The 27,369-nt window shown below is 44.3% G+C and overlaps 1 protein-coding gene and 1 long non-coding RNA gene across 7 annotated transcripts in view; one reads left to right on the top strand and one right to left on the bottom strand.

Annotated features, from left to right (window-relative positions):
* SEPHS1 (selenophosphate synthetase 1) lies at positions 1-26,777 on the bottom strand. Of its 2 annotated transcripts, none has more exons than XM_086334302.1 (9): positions 26,746-26,777; positions 23,748-24,017; positions 17,709-17,812; positions 15,670-15,777; positions 14,845-14,999; positions 12,905-12,995; positions 10,921-11,020; positions 4,313-4,525; positions 1-1,880 (listed from the first exon to the last, which is right to left on the bottom strand). In XM_086334302.1, the coding sequence occupies exons 2-9, from the start codon at positions 23,938-23,940 to the stop codon at positions 1,666-1,668; spliced, it is 1,179 nt and encodes a 392-aa protein (XP_086190428.1). In that variant the 5' UTR covers positions 23,941-24,017; positions 26,746-26,777; the 3' UTR covers positions 1-1,665. The 2 variants fall into 2 exon arrangements, with proteins under 2 accessions (XP_086190428.1, XP_086190429.1); XM_086334303.1 differs by lacking the exon at positions 26,746-26,777 and adding an exon at positions 25,916-26,503.
* Positions 25,776-27,369, top strand: part of LOC147361026 (uncharacterized) — a 90,645-nt gene continuing 89,051 nt past the window's right edge. For all 5 annotated transcript variants that reach the window (XR_015139645.1, XR_015139643.1, XR_015139644.1 and 2 more), the window contains exon 1: positions 25,776-25,871. This is a non-coding gene — a long non-coding RNA (uncharacterized LOC147361026). The remainder of the gene's footprint in view (positions 25,872-27,369) is intronic.

Raw genomic sequence — 27,369 nt, 5'->3', positions numbered from 1 at the left:
TTCATCTCACTCAGAGGTTTCCAACATTTTATTTTGCTGACCACCAATTTGCAGCTTCTAAGGACCAACACGGTCATCAGTCCCTACCCAGTGTCCAGTTAACTTCAGTTCGCTGCAGCCCCTTGGTCCTACACACTGAAGTTAATGGCTTGAGTTCCAGTAACATGTGCAAAGAGGCTGCGCTTTGGCTCCTGAAGGAGGACGAGTCCAAGGTAGAGCCTCTTCCAGGGCTTTGCTCCCGCGTGGTGGTTTCCTTTGGCAAGAAGTTGAGCCATTCTCGACTTTGGTGCCTGTAGGCAGGAAGCGCTCAGAAGCGGGCGGTGGGACATGCGGGACAGTGTGACACGTGAGGAGAGGAGCCTCTCCTACTGGGTCAGTAGGTGAAAATAAAAGGAAGCCTCTGTTTTTAAGGAACACGGATAAACACCTTTTTAGATCACCTATTTGTTCTAGAACTACAAAATTTAATTCAAGAAAATATAGGTCCCGTGAAAGACTTGAAAGTTTTATAAAACTAAAATCTAGTTTTCCCCCAATAAATTGTATTTTAGCCAAAACCCTCTTGATGCTTCTAAAATAATACTAAACGGGGCATCTGATTATACAAGAGCAATAAAAAAAATTAAATATTTATTTGAATAACAAGTTGAAGTTCGAGCTGCATGGTTGGCCAATGCAGGTTTCCACACAGATCACAGGAAGCGTGCATGGAAAAGTACTGGCGCAAGGGACAAAATAATGCTAAGACTCAGGCTAAACAGCTGGATTTTAAGGAAACAAAAGGTCTGAAATCACTATACAAAATATAAAATGTATTAAACACAACTATCCACAGAACAGTCTTTATTATTATTGATTATATTTAAAAATTATTTGTGTAGTTAATTATATGCTGACTTGTAAATGAGTATTATACATGAACCCCCTTTCAGAGGCAAATCCTTGCTGTGCTATTGAACATCTAATTACATTGCAAAAAGTGTCCTTTTTTGCTATCAATAAAGAAAACAGTTAATGATACTACTGCAAGTATTAGGAAGGCTACAAAAAAAAGAAAGAAAGAACATTTCTTTTTTGTCTTCAAAGTGCTTTCCATGCAGTTAAGCACTTGCCTGGTTTAGCTGAATGCACCCTTGGGTCAAAGAGATGCTCTTGAATTAGAAGACTAAAAGGATTCATGCAACCCTCTTGCTACTGGGACACCATTGTGTCACTCCCTCACCAATCCTGTCTTTCCAGAATACCATTCCAGACACTTCAAAAAGGATCGGGCGGATAATGATAAATATACATAAAATGAAAAGACACAAACTGCTATACACTACGACAGGTAATGTCTGTGCTACGTGAAAGCACCTTTAAAAAGAGCCTACTCGGCAAGAGATAAGTGTCTAAAGATTCAAAATGAATCAACAGTATTGGATAACAATATAATTCTCAACTCAGAAGCTGCCTCAAGATTAGGTGCATCTTCAGTTAATGTAACGGGAAAAAAAGGCAATGGATTTTATTTGATTAATTGCATCCACTCACAAATCGACCTAAGGTCACCAGATGTGTAGACACAATGAGATTTTTCGTTGTTGTTTATAGTCTTTAATTGAAATGATGATAAGGGAAATAGAGCTATTTAAAAACAAAACCACACAGCTGCCTTGGCCTAGATTACGAGGTGGCACCGGGCGTGGGGTTCACATTCTGGGTGGCCACCTGCGGTGCGACCTCAATGATCCGGGGCTTGTCTATGATCCTGGCTGTGCGGTTACCCTTCTCCACGATCCCAATAATCCATGCTTGGTGGCCTTCACCATACTTGGGGGACTTGATCTCTGCACAGAATCGAGCTGCTTGCTCACGCGGTAGACAGATCAGGAGGCCGCCTGGCAAAAGGGAAAGGGAGAAAAAAGGAGCACCATTAGCGGTGATGCTGTTGTCTCCCCAGAAGAGGTCTACACTGCCTGCGTCTATTCCACAGACCGCGCTGTGGAGTCGCTAACTGATTCCTTGCTCAACTTCTACTATATTTCAAAACACACACAACAAACTTTTAAGTCATGAAAACACCTTCCTTGTGAATCATCTGATGCTGTGTAGGAGTGAAGCGTCTGAGACACAGCAACATACGTGGTGCCAATCTTTCCCAGGCAACGCTTGAAAGGATTAACAAAAGAGAACCTTACATTTTCAATCTGATTCTCTACATGGAGTCCTCAGTTTACCAAAAAACGCTTTTCATTTTTTTTTTTTTTTAATTTAAAAACTAAGGCCAAATAGGAAAAGGAGTACGTCAAGGCTGTATACTGTCACCCTGCTTATTTAACTTATATACAGAGTACATCATGAGAAACACTGGGCTGGAAGAACCACAAGCTGGAATCAAGATTGCTGGGAGAAATATCAATAACCTCAGATATGCAGATGACACCACCCTTATGGCACAAAGTGAAGAGGAACCAAAAAGCCTCTTGATGAAAGTGTAAGTGGAGAGTGAAAAAGTTGGCTTAAAGCTCAACATTCGGAAAACTAAGATCGTGTGGCATCTGGTCCCATTACTTCATGGAAATAGATGGGGAAACAGTGGAAACAGTGTCAGACTTTATTTTTTTGGGCTCCAAAATCACTGCAGATGGTGACTGCAGCCATGAAATTAAAAGACGTTGTTTACTCCTTGGAAGGAAAGTTATGACCAACCTAGATAGCATATTCAAAAGCAGAGACATTACTTTGCCAACTAAGGTCCATCTAGTCAAGGCTATGGTTTTTCCTGTGGTCATGTATGGATGTGAGTGTTGGACTGTGAAGAAGGCTGAGTGTAGAAGAATTGATGCTTTTGAACTGTGGTGTTGGAGAAGACTCTTGAGAGTCCCTTGGACTGCAAGGAGATCCAACCAGTCCATTCTGAAGGAGATCAGCCCTGGGATTTCTTTGGAAGGACTGATGCTAAAGCTGAAACTCCAGTACTTTGGCCACCTCATGCAAAGAGTTGACTCACTGGAAAAGACTCTGATGCTGGGAGGGATTGGGGGCAGGAGGAGAAGGGGATGACAGAGAATGAGATGGCTGGATGGCAGCACTGACTCGATGGACTTGAGTCTCAGTGAACTCCAGGAGTTGGTGATGGACAGGAAGGCCTGGCGTGCTGCGATACATGGGGTCGCAAAGAGTCGGACACGACTGAGCGACTGAACTGAACTGAAGGCCATAAAAGTGTGTGTGCCTCAAAGTATCTAGGTTCTGTCACTGGCTCTGTCATTAACTTCAAAATAGAAAAATACAAAATATGTGAAAATAAATCTTCATTGGTACCCGAGTAGCTAGGCCAGAATAATTTAATGTATTTTTAAGTAGAAGAAACACAATGGGAAAAAAATATATATGACCTTTTACAAAAAAATGAGACACTTTTCATTTTTAAATAGAGACAAACTATATTAGTTGGTAATATTCATTAGTTCATTCACACTGATTCTACACCTGCCAGGCAGCAGGTGCTGTTCTACCAAGAGTTCAGCTACCCTCTTGTAGCACACTTCGAGGAAGTGGATTTTGTGATTTTGAGGTCAGGAAGTGGCAGGGTCCTCTCTATGGCTGAGAGGCCCACCTGAGACGACCCCCACCATCCCCACCCCCAGGGCTGGTGCATGGGTGGGGCTTCGTGGTCTTAGCTTTTAGGGGTCAGAATTTCTTATGACCAGGCCAACCTCAGATTGACTACCTAGGGGTTCAGTCTAGGCATGGGTACTTTACTTCATTCCCAGATATTTCAACTCTTTTACCAGGACAGGGAAACAGTTCCTGAGTTATAGAGGAAGTATAACAGAAGTAAGAGAGACTAGGGGGAGGAAGGTGGGGCGGGTAGGGGATAGAACTGAAAGGATGAGACAGAGTCCAGATAAAGAAAAAAAAAGGGGGGGGGACAAAAATAAAAATGGTAATTTGGAGATATCATATACTATTTCATTCTTAAAACACTAATTTTAGACTTTTGCAAGGAAAAAATACAGCCTCGTCAATGTAACCTATGGATACATTAGCTATTTCTTGAGTTTCCAATGGAAACTAGGTGATGACCTATTTTCCCCATATCCTCCCTTCTTCCCATCCCATCACCAAACACTGGACTGAAAACAACGCTGCTCATCACAGGAAGGATGGCATGAAGACACCGTGGCAGACGGCAGCAGGCGGAAGATGCTCCCAGCCAAGACCTCACACCTTGGGGCCCTGCTGCTGGACCTGGCTTGCTCCTCCTCAGGGAGGTCCCACTGGCCTCACCAGCATTAACCCCTGACCCGGGCCAGGGCCCCGGTACCTGATGTCTCTGGGCAGGTCCCGTGCATGAGCCCAAACATGTTTCCGCAGGCCTTGCTCACGGCTGCCATCTTGGCCAGGACGGGAAGGTTGTGAATCACAAAGGATACCTCGTTCCTCTGCTGTTTGGCCAGGTTCTGTGCGTGGCCCAGAATCCCGAAGCCCGTGATGTCAGTAGCCGCATGGGCGTTGAATGTGTGCATGAGTCCTGCCGCTGCCGGAGGACAGAGAAGCCTTTGTCATCTGGTGTCATGAACAGAGACTCCTAGAAAACACCCCTCCTCAACTCAAAATCTTACAGATGCTTTGGTCTCAAAACTGCTATTTCGTCAGGAAGACGGCATACAGGAATGATGAAAGCTGGATTTTAAAGATTAGTAAAACCTGGAGTAAAATTCTGAAAGTTGGTTTTGTAGTTCATTTTGAATCACTCGGAACAGCAGCTTCAACCAACAGTAAAGCCCTAGTAAACCAAAATATCTGTAGCGAGGAAATGCTACCTCAACGAAAGATAAATCTGTCATACTCTCCTAAAATCAAAGAACAAGACCTTTTAAGACTGTCTGATCTAAATTCAAGGTACATTCCTGGTATCTGAAAGGTTAATCTTTTATTTTTTAATTAAAAAAAATTAGTACATTTTCTAGAATAGTCTTAGGTTTACAGAAAATTTAGCAGAAAGTTGCCATACTGTCCCTACCCTCCAGCCATCTCTCCTACAGTAATAGCCAGCATCAGTGTGCTGCCTTGACAGGTCAGGACTCATATGTTACTGTTAACTCCAGTTCACAGTTTACACTGGGGTTCACTCTTGATGTCTATGCGTGCAGCAGAAGTATGAGCTCGTGTATCCAGTCATTAGAGTATCATAGAGTATTTTCACTTCCCTGGAAATCCCAAGTTCCACCTTTTCACCCACTCCTCCAACCCTTGATCTTTCAACTTTCTCCATCATTTTGCCTTTTCCACAAGGTCAGAGTTGGAATTATACAGAATTTGATCTTTTTGGATTGATATCTTTCACTCAGTAATGTGTTCTTAAGGCTCCTCCATGTCGTGATAATTCTCTTCAGCACCGAGCAATATTCCGCTGTTTAGATGGACCACAGTTTATTTATATATTTACCAACTACTGAAGGACTTTAATATTTATACTAATTTACATAAATATAAATTTATATATTTACCAACTACTTCCAAGTTTTGGCAATTTTGAATAAACCTACGACAAACATCCATGTGCAGGCTTTTGGGTGGATAGAAGCTTTCAGTTCATTTGAGCAAACACCAAGGCACACAGCTGCTAGATCACATTAGCGGATGTAGTTTTGCATGAAGCTGCCAAACTATCTTCCAAAGCAGCTGTGCCACTCTGCATTCTCGTCAGCAATGGGCTGTCCACACCCTCACCAGCATTTGGTATTGACTTTAGCTATTCTAGTGGATGTGCAATTCCCTAATGACATACGATGTGGAGCATCTTTTCATATAATTATTTGCCATCAGTGTATCTTCTTTGGTGAGGTGTCTGTTCAGCTCTCTCCACCCCCCGCCCCCCATCGTTTTTTAATTGGATTTTCTGATTGTTGGGTCTCAAGAGTTCTTTGCCAATTCTGGATACCAGTCCTCTGTCACATGTGTTTTGTAAAGATTTTCTTCCAGTCTGTGGCTTGTCTTTTCATCCTCAGTCTCTTCTATAGAGAAGTTTTTTATATTAATTAAGTCCAACTTGTCCATTTTTTTTTTAATGGATTTGTGCTTCTGGTGTTATCTCAGTAGCTATTATCAAACCCAAGATCACCCAAGTTTTCTCCTATGTCATCTTCTAGGAGTTTAGCATGTTTGCATTTAGGTCTACAATCCATTTTGAGTTTATTTTTATGATGGGTTTAAGACCTGTGTCCAGATTCATTTTTTTACCTACGGATGTCTAATTTTTCAAGAACCATTTCTTTAAAAGATTTATCCTTTGCTCCTTTGTCAAAAATCAGTTTAACTATACTTATGCAGGCCCATTTCTCAGCTTTCTATTCTATTCCACTGACCTCTCTTTTTTAACCAACAACATACTATCTTAATGTCTGCAGTTTTATATGAAATCTTGAAGTCGGGAGGTGTCAGTCCTCCAACCTCAACACCGTGTTGGCTGTTCTGGGTCCACTGCTTTTCCATGTAAACTTCAGAATCAGTTTGCTGATACTCACAAAATAACTTGCTAGAACTGCAGTTGGGATTGCATTATACCTATAGTTGGGAAGAACTAACATCTTGACAATACTGAGTTCTATCCATGTGCACGGAATACCTCCATTTATTTACATCTTTAATTTGTTTCATCAGTTTTATAGTTTTCCTCATACAGAACTTGGACATGTTTTTAGAGTCGCACCTATGTATTTCACTTTGGGGATGGGGAGAGTAACTGAATTGCTAATTTTTAAAAACTAAGTGTCTTTCTCATGAAATGAAATATGCCATATGTTTACAGAAGTGCTCTGGGGTAAATGCTTTCTCTTTTTTTTGGCTATACTAGGTCTTTGTTGCTGCGCTCGGGCTTCTCACTGCAGTGGCTTCTCGTTGCAGAGCACAGACTCTAGGGCATGTGGGCTTCAGTATTTGTGGCATGCAGGCTTACTTGCTCCATGGCATGAAGAATCTTCCAGGACTGGGGACTGAACCTGTGTCCCCTGCATTGGCAGGCAAATTCTTATCCACTATACCACTAGCAAAGACCTGCTTTTTGATATACATTTTCTCTCTTTGGGCTTCCCTGGTGGCTCAGAAAGTAAAGAATCCACCTACAATGCAAGAGACCTGGGTTCGATCCCTGGGTCAGGAAGATCCCCTGGAGAAGGGAATGGCTACCCACTCCAGTATATTGGCTGGGAAATCCCACAGACAGGAGTGTGGCAGGAGGCAGTCCACGGGGTCCCAAAGAGTTGGACATAACTTAGTGACTAAGCACAAGTTCATCAAATCTCTCATTTATCTTTCCTTAGACCAGAATCTTTTACTTAGGTATATCGTCAACAACACACGCTGAGAGGAGAATTGACCCCATTCTGGTTCATAGTGCTAGCTAAGCAACACTGAGAACAGGCCATCCTATTCACATACCTACACCTGGCACAGTGGGTCAGTCAAGGACATTTAGCAAAGCCATAACCTCCACTTCAGCTCTTCCTGACGCCGTCCTAGACAAGCTCTGAGTACCAGAGTGGACAAGAGGACACAATGAATCCTACAGTCAGTAAGTGTGTGTCAGGCGCTCAGTCGTGTCCAACTCTGTGACCCTGTGGACTGTAGCCTGCCAGGCTCCTCTATATCCACGGAATTCTCCAGCAAGAATGCTAGAGTGGGTAGCCATTCCCTTCTCCCTCCTGACCCAGGGATCGAACCCAGGTCTCTTGCATTGCAGGCAGATTCTTTACCGCCTGAGCCACTAGGGAAAAGGGATTCTACTTTTAAGGTATTGGTCACCACTTCTCTTATATACGGAATGACTGTTGCTAATTTTTATTATAAAAATTTCAATGAAACACAAAAGCAGAGAGAGGAGCACACCACCATGAATTCCCACATACCTAACAATACCCAGCCTCAAGTGTTACCACCAATCTGCTGGGGTCTCATCTTTTCCTGCCTGCTTGCTGGGGGATGTGAGAGGTGATATGGAAACTTTAAAGCCAACCCCAGTCATGTCCCTTAGCTATCAGTATTTCTATGTGTGCCTCTAAAAGATAAAAAAAACTTGTAACAGCCACAATATCATTATCATACCAACAAAATGAACACTACATTTGATTGCTTTCTCTGAAACATCACAACAGTTTCCTCTCAGTGTCATTTATTTGTGGAGACTGAGCCACTTTTTCCTACAGCATCTCCTCCATTCTGGATTTGGGGATCTTCTCCGATGCGAGCACGTTCTACCATCTTCTCTATTTCCTGTACTGGTGTTTAGGACCAAGGCTCGAAGAGACTCAGGTTCTTTTTTTCTGGCAAGAATCCTTCATGGGGAATGGGGGGTAATATCATCAACATGAACCTTTCACTAAAAGCTTCTAGCAGCCACTGATGTTTTTTTTGTCTTGAGGTTCATTTAATCATGGGACAGCAAAAATGGCAACTCTGTAATTCAACCATTCTTCCTGTATTTATATGATTTCGATAAAGAATTTTTGAGAAAATTCGGTTTCCCTGAAATTCACTCTATACAAGACAGGTAAAGTAAAAGGATGACCACTTTTATTTTAGAACAAGTTGGTGACCCAGGTGACCAAGAAGTTTTAATTATCAGTTGTTTAGATACTTGATATGGTCACTCTGGTCTTTGATAGTCAAACTGTACCCTCCACCCCCATGAAGTGGGAGCCCCCTGAAGTTGTGGGGATGTGACACCACCACCACTTCCAGGCACAGGAAATCAAGTTTATCTTCTGTACTTCCTGCCCCAGAGCTGGAACCTGCCATTTCCCCAGGGAGTCCTGGTACTTTTTAGTGGAAAACAGTAACTTTCCGACCAGGGGCAATAAGACTTCACCCTTCATTGCTTCTAGGTCTTTTCAACAGGTTCAGAAATAAACATTTTCAGAGAAAAAAAATAATCCTGAGTTCACACTGATAATTCAAAATTAAAGATGATAGTTTTTAATTAATTTAAAACTGTCTTACTTCTCTTACTTAGATCGTCTTACTTCTCTCTAAAGTCTTTGTTCCTAATTACATTCACTTATTTATCTCAATATGCAATATTCTCACAAACACAAACCCACTGACAACAATGAAATATTTTTGTGGATTTTTGTCTTAAGGATGTACACAGAAAATACCAGGCTCAAAGAGATTTGAAATAATTCTTCTTCATGTCATTTTGCCACTAGCTTAGACGTACGTTGGACAACCTTAAAAAATTTGGTTTGGATTCATAAAATATGCTCTTTTCATTTAAGTATAGAAAACTACATAAAACATTTGTTTCCAAGTTGAACTTATGAAACAAAGCATGTTCAGAGGGTCTGCTTCCTCCCTGTTCTCTTGTATATGTAATAATTTTTGTTAATGACTTATTTTTCCACTGTTTCTTTTTGAAAGTATAAAATACACATTATTACTTCGTATTTATTTATGAACACACAAAACGTAGCATACTACACACATGCTCTGTCCTTCGCTTTTTTCACTGGCCATATCCTACAGATAGCTTCCTGGTAATAAAGCTCTCTCATTCCTTTTTCTAGGGAATAGTATTCCACTGTGCATGGAGACTAGACAATCCCAGTCAGTCACCCAGTGATGGACCTTCAGATTGCACCCTTCTTTTGCAATTATAAATAGTGCTTCAACGAATAGTGTTGTACACATGCTATTTCATATTCTGGCCACTGTAGCTTTGGGATAGACTCACGGAAGTGGGAATTCTGGGTCAAAATAAACGTACACTTAATTTTGCTGCATACGACCAAAGTGTTCTGCCATATCCCTATCAAGAATGTCTAAAACTTAAGGATAGAGGACTCTTAACTGCACAAATATAAGTAAACTAAAAATCTATATGAGTAAAACTAAATCCATTACAAATCACTTTCTAACTGTTAAACTACTTAATTTGAAGGACAAAAAAAAAAAACTTCTTAAACATGGCACAGTAAAAGAAGTAGGAATGAAAAACCTTTGTTGTAAGTGATGAGAGTATCAGAGAACAAAGAATTAAATAATTACAATTCAACTTAATTTGGAATAAAGCCAAAGACATACTCTTGGAATGCAGGGAAAAAAAATTACAGAAAAATTTTATCTCAAAATAAATTGTTCAAAAGTAGGCAAAAGGCAAATTAGTTACAGCATATTGTTCTGATAGAACATCTAGCCATTAAAAATCATGTGTATTAGAATTATATAATATGGAAAAAAGAATTTAGTAATATTAAGAATAAAAGCAAATTCCAGGGACTTTCCTGGTGGTCCAGTGGGTAAGACTATGCAATTCCACTACAGGGGGCATGGGTTTGATCCCTCCCTGGATGGGGAACTAAGATCTGGCATGCCGCTCCATGACCTGCCCCCGCCAAATTCCAAATACAAGTAAAATGTATGCTAACCATTAGTTTACAACATCAACAATAAGATAAAAGTAAACTACCAACCAACCAAACATGGATAAAAATCTTAGAAAAATACATAAAAGTATTAAAAAAAAATACATAAAAGTATTAATAGAAGTTATTTTGGGGTGGTGGGACTATGAACAATGTTTTTCCTTTACTTTTTATATTTTCTAAAAACTTTCCTATAATAAGCATATGATTTTTTCTCCTCTAAAGCAAATCACATTTACCCCGTGCTTATGTCAAGAACACGCAAGGTGTCTGGATTCCCACCAGGAATCCAGGTGGGTTAGGGCTCTAGGCACTAACAGAAGGGGTTGTGCAGTCACTGGCCAAACCTGGCTGGTGGCCAGTTCCTCCAGCTAAGATTTTTTTTAAAAAAACAATGTTAAAAGAGTCATGAGGAGAAAAAAAATCAGTGCAACTGAGACCGTGGCCCACAAAGCCTGAAAGAGCTCCCTTCCTGCGTCTCAGAAAGCTTGCTGACCCGGCCCAGCCGTACCTGTCCTGTTGAGCCTAGCCATGTTCATCATCGCCTCCTGGTATGCCAGCTCCACATCCTCCTGGGTGACCACTAGCTTGATTTTATTCCACTTCTCAGGCTGATGACAGGAACACAGATGAGGGAGCAAAGAGAAAAAATGTGATCAATCTTTGTTTCTAACCACTGAAACAGCCTATTTTTTCCTTAGTCATCTTGAGGAGTTTTACTTATCTAATTCTGCACACAAAATTAAGTTTTCTAACTCCCCACTCCCCCAACCCCCGTGATTATTATTTTAGGTGTCCGCTAGACGTTACTATCACGGCATCTTCTCTGCTCTCAGCTGCACCTCTGTATTCCAACACTGCAGTTTAGTGGAAACGTGAAACCAGCAGGATAGTTGTGAATGTCCTTAGGTTCTCCTCTTCATCTCCCCTCGTAAACTGATGGCTCACAATTTTCATGTTTTCGTGTTAACTGTGTTAATATTCTTACTGACTCTCCCTGAATTCTGAGAGCAAGTCCTCTTGAGGGACAAATGAATGGGAAAGAACTTCAACTTAGCATTGGCTCCGATGACATTGAGGGTGACCACACAGCACATCCTCTGAAACGCCACTGTCTTCCCTCTTCTTCCCCAGTCTGATAGTCAAAGAGCCTAGCGTCACGATGCTGGGTTCACGACATACAGTCATGGTACATTAATGGCCAGCATTCATGAATTCACTCATTTTTAGCAACACTCAATAATCTACCGCCCAATGGAAATCTATCTGTGTACCTCCCTTATTCCCTGCCCCTCAGCTCTCCCCAAGAGGTAACAACGATTTTGAATTTTATACTTGTCATTTTCCCGCCTTTTGAAAAGCAGTATCCTCATACATACAGACGCCCAAACAATACTCTTTGGTTGCTTCTGACCTTTATGAAAGGGTATCACTCTGTTACTTAGTCTTTGAAACTTGCTTTTTTCCAGTTCTGAGCACCTTTAAGAAATTGGTAAAAAGCAAAGTCCTGTGGTCTGATTGACAAGTAATCATACTAGATGGGAAATGTCCCCATCATTGCTGAATAAGAAGGGAAAAATATCTAAAGAATACGGCCTCCTTAGAGATTCTCTCTGCTGTGTGTCAAATTAAGATCTATCTGATTGATGAGTAACATAAAATTACTCTTTTTCAATTGTTTCTCAGGACTAGTGGTTTCAGATGTCAATTGCAGAAATTGAAAGCAGTGAGATATGTGAGAATATACCACAGTCATTCATTTTTGAGTTGCTACAGCAATGAAGAAAGTCTTAAAGGAAGAATGATTGATCATACTGCAGTAGAAAGTGACTCAGGATAAGTATCTTTATATTCTAGATGCTTTCTCCATAAGATGATTATTTATCAAAATGTTCTGATTCACTAATTAGCTTAAAAAGATAAAACAAGCAACCAGAAATGACCAAAACACTCATGACGAAATTGTCAATAAGCCTGGCCTTATTTATACCTCAAATATCAAACTTTGCACACATTCTCTTATGTATTAATTTTCAATGATAAGATATAGCCAGCTCATTAACTAATGAACAGATAAACTCAACTGTTTGCCAAATTCTCTTTATGGAGTACTTCTGAACTTTAAGCACTCGATACATGAAACTTGGATTTAATAAAAGAATAGGGACAACTCCCAGGATTTCTGTAAGGTCTAGATTGACACTATACTCTCTGGTACTACAACTAGAAGAGTGCATCAAAAAAAAAAATTTTTTTTTTTAATATATATGTATTTACTTGCCTGGCCAGGTCTTAGTTGCAGTACATGAGATCTTTAGTTGCACCATGCAGCACCTCTAGTTGGGGCATGTGGGATCAGGTTCCCTGACCAGGGATCGAACCCAGGGCCCCCTACACTGGGAGCATGGAGTCTTAGCAACGGGACCACCAGGGGAGTCCTCAAGAGCTCATTTGAGAAGACACACTGCTGACACCGGAAGGTGAAGGTCACTTACAATATCCAGCCACTGGTGCACAGCCACGGCCACTTGCGTCCCCAAAGGTTTTGTCAGGACAAGCACGTCACCTGGCACTGCATTATCTGGCCTGAAGAAGAGAACACTGGCAGTTTCTCATCAAATTAACCAAGGAGATAAGCTCACCATCGGTTAAACAAAAGAAAGCAAAGGCTAGTAAAACCAAGTGTGTTTGCGGTCACTTACTCATATTTAAGCCAACTACTGCCATGTACTGGCAGCAGAGCTTTACCATTTACTGCTGGGGCGACGAATGAACAAAACGAAGCATTAAATGAAAAGTGGAGAGGCCACGACTTCAACACTCAGGACGATGACTTACTAGTTTCCCAAAAAGGCAAACTGCTTAGACTTCAAAGACATCAGGCCCTGATTCAGTCATGCTCTGTACTTTTCAACACAGACCCACCAGGGTTCTGAGGCAACAAGACTTCTGAAACAAACACTGTTCTTTCTTTTTTACAATCACTTATATAGCAGAGACACAGGTGGGCTTTCTCAGGCTGTTCCATTATGGGTCTGTTTTGGTAATTTTACCATCAGTGTGTCAAATTCACAGTTATGACCAGTAAGTTTCCTTGGTACCCAGGATCCCTGGTTGGGCCCTGTCTTAAAGACAGAAGGCAAATACCAAAAAAAAAAAGGCACCCCTAAAAACACAAAGACTGCGCCCCCGAACAAAACTCCTGTCTCACTAAGTACCCTCATGACTAGCACTCATGTCTTTCTTGTCCTGGTTCAAGGAACTGTCCACACAGTCGTCTGGTCCCCCGACAGTGGACAACAATCATCCAGGTGGGTTAAAAACCCGCAGGCACACCCTTTCACGCTTCTGGAATTGTGAAACACGTGGACCCGGCACCCGCTCACAAAACCCACTCCCCAAATGGAGCTTCTGATTCCTTCAGAGAACAGGGCAAGGTGGTTTTCTTAATAAGATTTTAATACTTTTCTTAATTTTTCTTAATAAGGTTTTCTCAAACATGAAAAGTGACAACTTGTGTTAAGAGAGAAACTTCTCCAAAGACGTGGCAATGGCCTGAAGGCACATGAAAAGATGCTCTTAGCATTAGCCATCAGGGAGATGCAAATCAAAACCCACTGAGGTATCATCTCACACCCACTAAGACAGCTATTATCAAAAACAACAACAACAAAAAAAACAACAGTAAAGAAGCGGGTGATGCTGCTATAAACATTCATGTGCAAGCTTTCTGTGTGGACATACATTCCAGTTCCCAGGCGCAGATATCTAAGAATTACTGGGTCATGTGGTGACTACTGAACCTGAGGAACAAAACCAGCCGCACCATTTTACATTCCCCACAGCCATGGACACGGTCTGCGGTGTCGCCACATCCTCACCAAGACTTGTTCACTGTCTTTTTGATACCTATGTCCACACAGGAAACTTGCACACGAACGTTCACAGCAGCATCACTCGCAACAGGGGGAAATAGCCCAGAGGCCTGTGGCCTATGAATGGGTGGACACACTGCGGTCTGCCCATACCACGGAGTGTTTGTTATTCAGCCATAAACAGGAATGAAGCACCAGCACACGTGCAACACGATGAGCCCTGCAAACATGCTAGGTGAAAGAAGCCGGACATAAAACATCACTTGTTGCACAGTTCCATCTATATGAAATGCCCCAAACAGGCAAATCCATGAGACCAGAAGTAGATTTGTGGATTTTAGGGAATGGGGGAGGAGGGAGTTAGTAGTAGCTGCTATGAGTACGAGGTTTCTTTTTGAGGAGATGAAAATGTTCTGGAATTGGACAGTGGTGACGGTTATATAAGTCTATGAATACTAAAAACCAATACACTGTATACTTTAAAAAAACTGAATTTTATGTTATGTGAAATTGTGGGGAGCGAACCAGGCCAGGTGACATGAAACAAAAAAAAGACTTACATGATAAACTCGTTGGGCTGGCAGACAGTCGTAGCCACACCTCCTAAAACAATCCAGGGGTTTAGCACTGTTTGGCCGCCCGTTACAGACGTTCCTGCCTCCTCTGCTGCATCTTTAAAACCCTGTATAATTAGGGGTATCACTTTATCCCTTTCCTAGGGTTTAAAAGGAAAATTAAAAGTCACATCATTCAGCTGAAGACCTGGAAAAGAGAGTCTATACACTTACAGCTATGAAAAGATCATAAACCAGAAAAGATCATAAAACCAGAGTTTCCAGAAGGGGAAGGGAGTAACAGAAAGAGCTCACTTTTGTTACAGAGTGAGTAACAGCTCACTCTGTAGCCCTTTTATCACAAGTTGGAAGAGGCTGCAGGTTACAATGTGAATGGAGCTTGGACAACAGAAGTGAACTCTGGAAATGGGCTGGGTGTGCAGGGCTGCCTGCATCTGAATGGGCTCTCTACACGGTCCTCAACCACCCAAGACCAGCTCACGTGCACCCCCACGTCTGCCCCAGATGGCTGTGTCCAAGCAGAGGCCCAAGAGCACCTTGTGGGGGCAGACAAGAGCCCACTGAACGCTCAATTCTTATGCGCAGGGCGAACTATGGCAGGGCGTGGGGATGAAACCAATTACCTGTCAAAAATAATCTAAACAGGAATTCACCTCTGAGTCAAAGAACAGGTCAGGCAGGGAGGCCACAGATGCTCCAGGTGAGCAGTGGGACACCCCGACCCCACCACTGTCTATGTCACCAGCCAGTGACCAAAGGGAAGGGTGACGGCCTCGGTGCCACAGCCTAGGCTGGAAGGCTCCTACTCACCCTGTCCGTCATTTTATTACTGACTCCAAGGAGCATCAGCATGTTGTCGCACTCCGTGACCCCCATGGCGTAGAGGTCACTGAGGACGTTGGCACAGGCTATCCTGCCCTGGAAGAGAAGGGAGACATGAGCGGGGACCCCAGGGGACTTTCCGGGGCAGGCACAGAGAGCTCAGCTGCCCAGAGGCACCCGGGAGGGGACTTTCCAGGATGTGGGCCTCAGCAGCTGTGCTTCACACACTCGCTGCCTTTCCTCCACCACAGAACCAAGCTCAGACGTTCCTGCCACCACCTCTCCTCCATGCAGCACGCAGCATTTCCATGTTCTTCACCATTCTAAAACATCAGGAGAAAGCTGCCATTTATTTAGGTGCAGAACCCAGAGCAGGGAGATGGTGGAGAGAAGTGGGCATGGTGCAGATGGTTACAGAGGAGCCAGAGTGGAAATGCTGGGGAACAAACATCTTAAAGAAAATGTGGAAACAGTCACTTATCCTGAACAGATTCTTAAAAAGGGCCAACTTTTACTGGTTACAGAGAAGATGGGTTTTATGTACTCGGAGAAATTTTTGGACTCCTTTCCAAAGTTGTATGAGATAAACAGGAAAATCATCTTGGTTAAAAAAAAAATAGAAGAAATGAACAACACCTAGCCCTGAAACCAGATTGTTTTCTAAGAAAAAGGGAGGCAATTCCTAGTAAACTATATAGTTTTATTGAGGAACTTTGAACTAGTACTCAATAGAAAGGTGGAAAATAAAAAATAATTTCTGGTTATTTTAACAATTATTAATATTAATAATTACTTATAAAAAATAAAAGATTTTCTACTGCCGACGGAGATTGAAAAAAATTTTTAAAGTTGCCTTTCTCTAAACAGCAAAGGAGAAAATGACAAACTTTTCTTTTGACATAAGAGTAATCAAACTGCAAGTTACTATATCACTTCCAGTGGCCATTTCATTGCTGGTTTATTGTTATGTTGTCTTACAACTTCTGGGCAGGTTGGCAGGGAGCTGGATCACCTCCTGTGACTCACTCACGAGGCAACAGGGGCAGTGTGGTTGGCATGCTGGGAGGTGCCAACCACAGGCCAGGCTGCAGAGGTGTGCTGCTCCCTCTGTGCTAGGCTCTCAGGTCCTTCCGCAAGATGCTGGGAGAGGATGCATTCTGGTTCCAGCCACCTGGGCCCCAAGTCAGATAGGACACCAGAGGTATGGCATGCATGGGAGCACTGCTTTAGAGGAGAGACAGCTGGCTGTGTGGGCAGGAGACAGGTTTCTGGGAGCCCATGTGCTTGTCTTGGGACCTGAGTGGTGAACACTCCCTCCTCGCCTCGTTCCCAGTGCCCCTGGCACCAGGAGGGGCCTTTGGCACTTCCTACGGATAAGATGTTCCCAATCTCTTCATTGGCTCCTCCCAGCTGCCAGGGTGCAAGGAAGGGTCCAGCTGGGTAGATGGAGGGGCTGCTGGCAGCAACCCCACAATGAGCAGGTGGGGGTATCTGAGCAGAGCGTGATCAGCAGGGAGACCCATGGGTTACCCTATGGAATACAGACATGGAGAGAGGCATGACCAGAATCAGGATCAATGGTTAAGTTCATTGTGTTGAGATGCTAAGCTCTCTATTTCTGGACAAAAACATGCAGGATCTGTCCTATTACAGAGGATAGTGAAACACAGGAAAGTGGAGTTTACAAATGTCAAAGAAAAACATGGACAAGGAAACAAAAGAAGAAAACTAGAAACACATCATTCCATAGACACACTGAAAAGGTGCTTTGGCAGAAAGACGTGCACAGGTACGAGAGCAGCAGGGGACACCCCACATCCGCTCTGCCTGCCTCACGCACGGTACCAAGTGTGAGCAAGGGAGCAATCAAGTCAGACCCTCAATGGCAGAGTCATGGTGGGAGGAGTAACAACAGTCTGTACAGAACAAAAACAAAAACACACACACACAAGTACAAAACCCAGCCACCACTCCAAACCCAATGAGTAAGCAATTCCAGATGTAAAAGTACGTAGGGTCAAACTCACCATCATGTAAGGGTCATCAACGATGGGATAAATGTAATCTGTGGTTTGAACCAAGGAAAGGCCGCCGTGCCTCAGAGGAATGACACAGGTGTCCATCCCGATGCCTGCAAAGATGGGAGTCACCATCATCCAGAAGTCAACAGGAGAGTGGGGTCATTTTGTACCTTCAGTGTTCTGACAGGAGGGGTTTTGCACAGGACTCTTATGGAACACTACTCACTGCCAACAAAGCAATGTGCTTCCTATCAAGAAGTATAACCGAAATAAATGCAAAACAAAACCAGCTTAGATAGCAAACGAGAAGACAATTTGTTAGGTGTGAAGACTCAACTTCAACATGGTACTATTTTGAGACTCTAATGATGCCTTGAAGAGAAATTTTCCTTTCTTTTACTGTTATCATGTGATTGGCACCACAGAGAATTTCCGTAAAGATGAGAACAGCACAGAAGGAACTTCGGTTGTCTTCTCCATAGTTAGCCAAGAGTACATCTTTGGGTATCATTCTGTTTTTCTAACAGAAAATCTGTAAAATATTTTACACATATAAAATGCTATTCCACATTTTAGTAAAAAATGACCCAAAAAGGACAAAGCTAGAACAAGTATTCATCAACTCTAATCAAGCACACGCATAAGCACTGTGGTGCCCACGGGGTCTTACACTTGATGGGCTATTTAGAGATTATTCCCTTTCCTGAAATTGGTTTAGAAACATCAAGACTAGTTACTGTAGGTCATATTTCTCAAAAAAAAAAAAAAAAAAATCACTTGTAATGCAAACACTATGTGCTTTCCCAACACATCTCTCAAGGGGACACCCCCCAGCCCTTAGGAAGCATTTCGACTTTGCAACACAATGGGCAAAGGACAAATCAGGAGGAAGTACAAAAGGAGGCAGGTAGATTCACCCAGAATCCTAAATGAAACAAGAATAAATCACACCCAAATCCCACAGAGAGGACTACCTGTGAGCTTTCACAATTGCCCCCGCAGACAGGCTGAGTCCCAGGGGCAGTCTGTCAAGGTCTGATCCATTATTACTAATACAGAAATAAAATCAACTTTAGTAAAACATCACTCTGTGATGGCAGGCTGATTTTTTTATTACCACCCTAGATGGCAAAGCAGAAACTCTTGGTGGAAGATCCAGTTAGGGAACAGAAGGTTTTCTTTCAGAATGGCAAGCCTCACAAATTTGTGACCATGGAACACTCATTACCAGCGATCAGGAAGTGTGCAACAGTTCATCTCATTCGATGCATGTGCACAAAAATGCCCACTAATGATACTCTGCAGCACTCAAGTGGAAACAAGGCAAGAACCACAATTAAACTCACATGATTCTCCTGAAACTGATCATTCCAACAACTGGGTATTCCAAATACATTACTATTCACTTTGGAAAAGAGGGAAGGTTCCCTTTTAGGTTTCCATATAAACTACAGGTCTATAGAAAGAGACACTAAAAAAGAGTTGCTGAAAGTTAGCTTTAAATATTTCCCAACATGGGAATCTTAAACTTGAATTCAATCTTGATTTGTAGAGCAGTTAATTTCTCTCTCTCTATCCAGCATCAGAGAGTGTGACCGTGACTCCTGAGCACACTCCTGGGGCTGACAAGAAGCTCCCATCACCCACATATCCTCTCTCCACGAGGACACCACTGCATGCTTAGGAGGGTCTAGCGCTGTCCACATGGGAACTGCCAGCCACACATGGTAAGATATGGCAATTTCAGAGTGACACGCGCTGCCAAGTGTAAAACACACACTCAGTTTTAAACACTTGGACCTGAGAAAAATCTCAGCTAGCATCTCCTTAGCAGTGTTTTACATTAATTATGCATCCAAATGACATTTTTACATATAAAGTTAAAATATAGTAGAATTAAATTCACCTGAACTGGACATGGAACAACAGACTGGTTCCAAATAGGAAAAGGAGTTCGTCAAGGCTGTACATTGTCACCCTTCTTATTTAACTTATGTGCAGAGTAGCTCATGAGAAACGCTGGGCTGGAAGAAGCACAAGCTGGAATCAAGATTGCCGGGAGAAATATCAATAACCTCAGATATGCAGATGACACCACCCTTATGGCAGAAAGTGAAGAGGAACTCAAAAGCCTCTTGATGAAAGTGAAAGTGGAGAGTGAAAAAGTTGGCTTAAAGCTCAACATTCAGAAAACGAAGATCACGGCATCTGGTCCCATCACTTCATGGGAAATAGATGGGGAAACAGTGGAAATAGTGTCAGACTTTATTTTTGGGGGTTCCAAAATCACTGCAGATGGTGACTGCAGCCATGAAATTAAAAGACGTTTACTGCTCGGAAGGAGTTATGACCAACCTAGATAGTATATTGAAAAGCAGAGATATTACTTTACCAACAAAGGTCCATCTAGTCAAGGCTATGGTTTTTCCTGTGGTCATGTATGGATGTGAGAGTTGGACTGTGAAGAAGGCTGAGTGTAGAAGAATTGATGCTTTTGAACTGTGGTGTTGGAGAAGACTCTTGAAAGTCCCTTGGACTGCAAGGAGATCCAACCAGTCCATCCTGAAGGAGATCAGTCCTAGGTATTCATTGGAGGGACTGATGCTGAAGCTGAAACTCCAATACTTTGGCCACCTGATTCAAAGAGCTGACTCAATGGAAAAGACCCTGATGCTGGGAGGGATTGGGGGTAGGAGGAGAAGGGGACGACAGAGGATGAGATGGCTGAATGGCATCACCAACTCGATGGACATGAGCTTGAGTGAACTCTGGGAGTTGGTGATGGACAGGGAGGCCTGGAGTGCTGTGATTCATGGGGTCGCAAAGAATCGGACATGCCTGAGCGACTGAACTGAACTATTTTTTAAAACTATTTATTTACTTATATGACTGTGCTGGGTGGTCTTAAGTTTAGCATCAGGATCTTCTGTCGCAGAATGTGAATGCTTAGTTGTGGCATGTGGGATCTAATTCCTCAATCAGGGATCAAACCCAGGCCGCCTGCATTAGGATCAAGAAGTTTTAGCTACTGGACCACCAGGGAAGTCCCTGATTCTTTTTTTGTTTTTTTAATGGAACTACCTGTAGTAGAAAAATCTAAATGACACAGCGGGCTCATCTCATTTTTCTTTGGGACAGCACTAGTCTGTAGTGAGTGGTTTACAAATCCCCTATCAAATTTCAAGAATAGAAGACAGAGAGGGTGAGCCTAGGTTAGGCCATGGGATTTGAAAACGAGTGTATCAAATATGAGAGAGGACAGAGGCACAGCGTAGGTGGAAATAAAGGAAGATGCCAGAGTGGAGGAAGCCTCAAATACAGAGCAGGGTGTGCTTAATCAGTGGCTGAAGGGGAATTCTAGAAGGTTTCAGCAAGACTGAAACCATCCAGCAAAAAATTAAAAATAAATTAAAAAAAAAAACCTAAATCATCAAACTCCCTCCTTAGCCAGCAGCTGTCAACATGTGACAAAGCTTATGCATCAGCAAGAGATGTACCAAGTGGTTTTTTTTTTAAGAATTTTGAAAAAATTATTTATTTGGCTGAGCTGGGTCTTAGTTGCCATACATGGGATCTAGTTCCCTGCTGCTGCTGCTAAGTCACTTCAGTCGTGTCCGACTCTGTGCGACCCCATAGACGGCAGCCCACCAGGCTCCCCCACCCCTGGGATTCTCCAGGCAAGAACACTGGAGTGGGTTGCCATTTCCTTCTCCAATGCATGAAAGTGAAAAGTGAAAGTGAAGTCGCTCAGTCGTGTCCGACTCTTAGCGACCCCACGGACTGCAGCCTGCCAGGCTCCTCCGTCCATGGGATTTTCCAGGCAAGAGTACTGGAGTGGGGTGCCATTGCCTTCTCCCGGAGCAGGGATCAAACCTGGGCAGAGTCTTAGCCATTGGACCACCATGGAAGTGCCACATGTACCAACTTCCAAGACATACTTATCATAACAGTTCGTCAGATACAATAAACACGTATCTTTAACAACTGTTATGGCTTATCCTTAGAATGCCAAAAATACGACACTTTTAGAAAAAATTTAAAAACACATCAACAGACTTATGTGTATACATACATACCTTATACATAAAAACATGTATGTATTATGTATGTGGGTGCAGATATGGTACACATACATACACAGATAATTTCTGGTACTCAGTTGCAAACAACAGGTATTATTAGCCCATATTACAGATGGGGAAACTGAGGCTCAGGAGGGTTAACAAGAGTGTACAGAGTAACACTTATTATCTCTTTCTCCTGGCCTGTTCCCTTGCTGTCATTGCTGAGTTACAGCTGATGCAGCTTCTTTCCCCACAAACATGTCTGGACTGAAAAATCAGATGACAAGCAGTATGGCGAGCAGAGGAATGGAAAAATGTGGATTTCAAGTTCTGACCCCCACCAAATGACAGGAAACAGGCTACCCAGCTTTCCTGAGCACCACAGGGCTGCTGGAAGGACCAACTGCCTGAGTGCTCAATAAGTCAACGAGGGCAGTTACAGAAGGGAATTACTGCTTTATCCATAAAGTTGCTGCTGTTGTTTTTAATTTAATTATTTATTTGGTTGTGTTGGGTCTTAACTGCGGCACTCAGAATCTTCACTGCATCACGCAGGATCTTTTGCTGCAGTGCACAGACTCTCTAGCTGCGGTGCATGGACTCCAGAGCTCATGGGCTTCAGTACCTGCGGCACACGGGCTCGAGAGTGCACCAGCTCAGTAACTGTAGGCTGCAGGCTTAGTTGATCCGAGGCATGTGGAATCTTAGTTCACCCACCAGGGACCGAACCTTTGTCTCCTGCATTGCAAGGGGGATTCTTAACCACTGGACCATCAGAGAAGTCCCATCCATGAGGTTTTTACTGCATTTGTTGGTGCCCAAAGTTATCTAACGATTTTCTCAGTATATTCTCATTCCTTGACAAGGAAGCTGACATCCACTCCACCTCATTCACATGTTATTTTTCCACACTGAGACTTTAGATAGATGAAGACGGTTTTCTTTTTCTATAATTTATTTGGCTACACCGGGTCTTAGTTGTGGCATATGGGATCTAGTTCCCTGACCAGGGACTGAACACGGACTCCTTGCATTGGAAGCTCAAAGTCTTAGCCAAGGATCCCCAGGGAATTCCCAAGAGAAGTTTTCTAATTGAGCTCCTACGAGCCCTTACAGGCCCTGAGAGTGCAGGAAGTGAGTTTTCCTCTCTCCCACCCAAAGCAACTCTGCTTTATACAATCAGGAAAGAAAGGAGTACCCTGGGTTCAAAACCAATGTTATGAGATAGAGTGTGATAATATATAGGCAAAAAGAAAGGCAATTAAAACCTTATGCAGGAAATCTAACCAAGTCACACACTGTAATTACAAAACATCCACAAGCTCCTAAAATATACAACTAACACTCAAAAGGCAAAGTGATCACAAGTCTTGCATCACATACTGAACAAAGCACACACAGAAGCTAACAGACATCCCTGCAGCTGAGACTTTCTTTCTGAGCTCAATGTTTGGGGAAGGGTAAATCACTAAGTACATCCGGAACTGGATCAAGGAAACACAGCTCTCAAGTCCAGATGTCAAGCTGGGGTCAAGTACAGACCCAGTCCAGTGCTCCCGCCTTCTATGTCTGGAGCACTTTTCTTCTCCTTCCTCCCATGGGAACTTTTCTAGTGATGCCTATTGCAGAGGAGCCCTGAGTTCCTCCCAACCCAGTCACTGTTCTCCCAGTCCTGTACAAGGATGCAGAACCACTATCTTTTCTAATCTGATTGAATAAAAAATACCTTTACTGTTAACAGTTGTCTCATATACTTTAAAGTTTAAAAATGGTTAGAGCACATTTCTTGATGCTTTTCACGTAGTTCCTCCAAATAAGTTATAAGGTAAGTTACCACTGCTTTGCTCTGAATCCTTCTTGCAGAATTTTTTTTTTTTTTTAAAGGCAACATGGGAAAAGAGAACTCCGGTTTTTGACTCACTAACAATGCATCCAAGATGCTCTACTCGGGAAATATGAAAGAAAACAGTGGTTCACGTACCAAGTCTTGGCATAACTGCTCCAAGAAACTGCTCATCTTCTTGGAAGTGGTTCTCCTGTAAGGACTCCAGCAATTTCTGCAGGACATCTTGGGGCACTTTGCAGCCAGTGCCCTTCAGTTCAGTGAATCTGGTTAACCGGAAACTCTTGTCCAATTCATAACTTTCCGGGTTAAAGGACTCCCGTGCAGACATGGTTCTTGGGCCCACACACCTCACGGCCGGGCTCCTCCCCTCCTTCTCCTACGCAGCTGGTTTCTTTATAGATCCACCTGGGTAGCACCAAAACATAAAGACACCATTGAGTTCTCACCAGTACTTGGCAAGAATCAAGTGAATGTATGACAGTGAAAAGTAAACATGAAGTGGGCTGAAATCACCAAGACGATAGGAAAACAGCCATCTGGGACCAGAATGGTTTGACACAGTGATGTACAAGCCAGGTAAGTCTTAAAAAGTGACTGTACCATTAGAGACATGTTCTGCATCTGTGTTGTTATAATTGTGGCTGCGAGGGGCACCAAGAAGACAGAACTATGGGCCAGCTGGCTTACAGGACACAGTGCCATCTTGAGCAAAAAGTCCCAAACGTTCTTCTAGCTGATGGCATTACAGGAAAACGAGTCACTTCACCTATCAACCAGGAAGTACTATGGTTTAGAAATGAGATGCCCTGGCTAACGTGACTTTTCAGGAAGACCTTTTGCTATCTAAAAGAAAAATAAAATACCTAACAGGCATTTTTGGTGAAATGGAAGTTGATGGATATGGATTTGATGAAATTCTTTATGATGCTAAATTCGATTTTAGAAAAATAGATTTTGATTCCAAGTCAGAAGTACACAAAATGATCCAAAACTATAGGAAGCCTGTCTAAAGAACACAATTTGAAATCTGGAATGGCTGTTTTAACACAGCAAGGTTCATTTTCTACAACAGAGCAGTGGAAAGTTAGTTCTCTGATGTTTTAATTCAGTGCTATTTCCTAGAAAGCAAATGCTGCCCAACTAACTAGTAAACACACATCATTGACAAAGTATACTACTACTCCTTACTGTTTCATTGCAGATCTATAGTGATAAACTGTACTAAATCACTAGCATTTATAGTTTGGGTTACCACTGGAAGTTTCTGGAACAAATCTTTCTAAGTTTGAAGCCTTGGGGCTAAATGAAAACCTTTCCTGCGCTCCCGGGGTTTATAAACTTTCAGACTGATGCTTTATTGGGCACAGAATAACAGACACCCCAAGTTTTAAGGTCAGTTTCCCCTATAAAATTCATGTTTAAGAACATAATTCCCATTTATAGAGTTTTCGATCCCTTGGGAAGCACATCACTCATTTAAAATAAATCTCACAAAGCCTGAGTTCAGGCAGTCATCCAAACTGTCTTTACAAAACCATGTTTGGGGTGAGCAATGATTTTGGTTTGAAACCTACAACTGTAAAGCAGTGAACCTTCCGACAGTCCAAGAAAACACCTGTGCAAAAGGAGGGCGCGAGGCTAATCAAGTTACAGACATGGGAATTCTGAAGCCATTTTACAGCTGGGAAAGTCCAACAGCACTTTGACTTGGAAGGGTTTGCAACAAAAACAACAGTCCTTTCCTCACCAAATGCCTCGCACTTAACACCGCCTCACTCCTACCAGGGTCAGAAAAAAATCCAACTCACGAGGCATCCAGTTATTTTCCTACCTCCAATCCCTATCCAAAAATAAAGGCGGGGAGGGGAATCTGGAACTCAGGAGACTAGCTTCCTTTTAAATCTTCCAAGATTTTTAACGGCAAAAAGTTTAAAACACCTTAAGCCCAGAAGGCACTCAGGAGTTTCAAATTTCCAAATAGAATGAGGGACGTAGATCACACAAATCTCAATCCAAAAAAAAAAAAAATCTTGCTTTTTTTGGAGATGGGGGGGGGGGCCCTGAAGAAAGGTGAAATTAATGGCGGGGCGGGGGGTGGGTTGCATAATATGCAGTCCACTAGAACCCCAAAGCCGCCTGTTTACACCTTTAAAACAATGACATGAATATTTAAAGCAACGGTTAACCCTTTCTTTCCCAGCCACGTTTTAATTTTTTCAAACGAGGGCGCCAAGCGGGCCGCAGAGCCGGGGGAGCGCGGTGAGTGGGGGCAGGAAAGAGGGCAGCCCCGGCCCGGTACCTACCTCCCCCAAGGTTCCCAAGCCCAGGAAACAAACAACGGGGAGGACGCGGCGACTTGGGCGCAAGGGGCGCGTGCCCAGCGGGAAGCACACGTCGGGGCGGCGGAGGGCAGCGCTCGGGGACACCTTAAATCCCTGGCTGCCGCCTTTAAAGGCCACCCGGGCCCGGATTCTTTGTGCGGCGCGGCCAGGAGGAGGCGGAGCGGGGCAGCCGACGGGGCCATGCCCGCCCGCCCGCTCTCTGTCCCGGCGGCAGCGGGAACCGCGCGGCCCAGGCCGCGGGGAGGGCGCGAGGCCCGCACGGCCCCACTAGCCGCGATGGGTCTTCGGGTTCGCGGGCCGGCCAGGCCGGGGCGCCAGGCGTCAGGAGGCGCCCGCGGGGCCGAAGAGAGGGCGCGCGCGGGCGGGGGGGAGGCGGGGAGGGCCTGAAGGCGCCGCGCCCCGGGGACCGGGCTGGGCTCTCTCGCCGCGCGCGCGGGCCGCCGCCGCACAAAAAATGTCGGCGGGCGAAAAAATTAACCCCTGCGTCGCCGCCGCCGCCCTCCCCCTCCACTCCTCCCCCGCCCTCTCCTCCCTCCCTCCTTCCCCGGCCCCGCGCGGCGGCCGCGGCGGCGGCGGCGGCGGCGGCGCGGGCGGTGCTTCTTTTTTAAAGCGGCCCCACCAAGCCCTGGCTCGGCCCCTCTCCAGGCAGCGCTGCAGAGCGCCGGTCGTGCACGGCTCCCGGCGCGCCCGGGCGGCCCGCGGGGGGATCCGCACGGCCGCCCTGGGCCTGCGGACGAATATTCCCCTTTAAGCCTGGTGTCTCGCCCCCCCTCCCCGAGCCAGGCGCTTACCGGTTCGCTTTGCGCCCTCCGCCTCCTCCCGCGAACGGGACTCCGCCGCTCCCACAATGCACCGGGCGCGGCCGGGCTCCCTTAAGCGTCGCCTGAATAAAAAGGCCTCTCCCGGCGGCGGCGCGGAGGGCGGGAGGGCCCCGGCCCGCGCCTGGGCGCCGCGGGGGCTCGGCCTGCCTCGGCGGGCCCCTGCCGGGAACCAGGGCCGCCGCGCTCCGCCGTGCGCCGCGCGCGAGGGGCCTTTAAGGGCCGGCTCCCTCCCTTTAAGAGGCGGCGGGCCGCGGCCGGAGCGGCTCGGTGGCTGCGTGCGGCCCGGGAAAGGGGGCGGGGGCGATGTGCAGGCCCGAGCGCGGCAATGATTGGTCTCGGGGGAGGGGTGGGGGGTTGCAAGCCCGAGGAGCGGTGGCATCCGTTGCACGATGCAAAAAGGATTGATTTCAAAAGTTGCGAGTTGCATTGGCAGCAGCCTTTGGCGCCCGGGCCACCTCCTTTTCCTTGACCCGCTGGAAGGGCCGGGAATGTTTCCCAAAACCTGGCGGGGTTCAACCGTGCTGCGTTCTGCGGGACGCTGTACCTGCTCCCCGAGCGCTGCCGTCGTTCCTACCAGCAGACAATGAGCACGGA

Source organism: Bos grunniens, chromosome 13, assembly GCF_055505025.1.
Source record: "Bos grunniens cultivar Pamir isolate PY7600 chromosome 13, Bosgru_T2T1.0, whole genome shotgun sequence".
NCBI lineage: Eukaryota > Metazoa > Chordata > Mammalia > Artiodactyla > Bovidae > Bos > Bos grunniens.
This window is presented reverse-complemented; position numbering and strand designations above follow the sequence as displayed.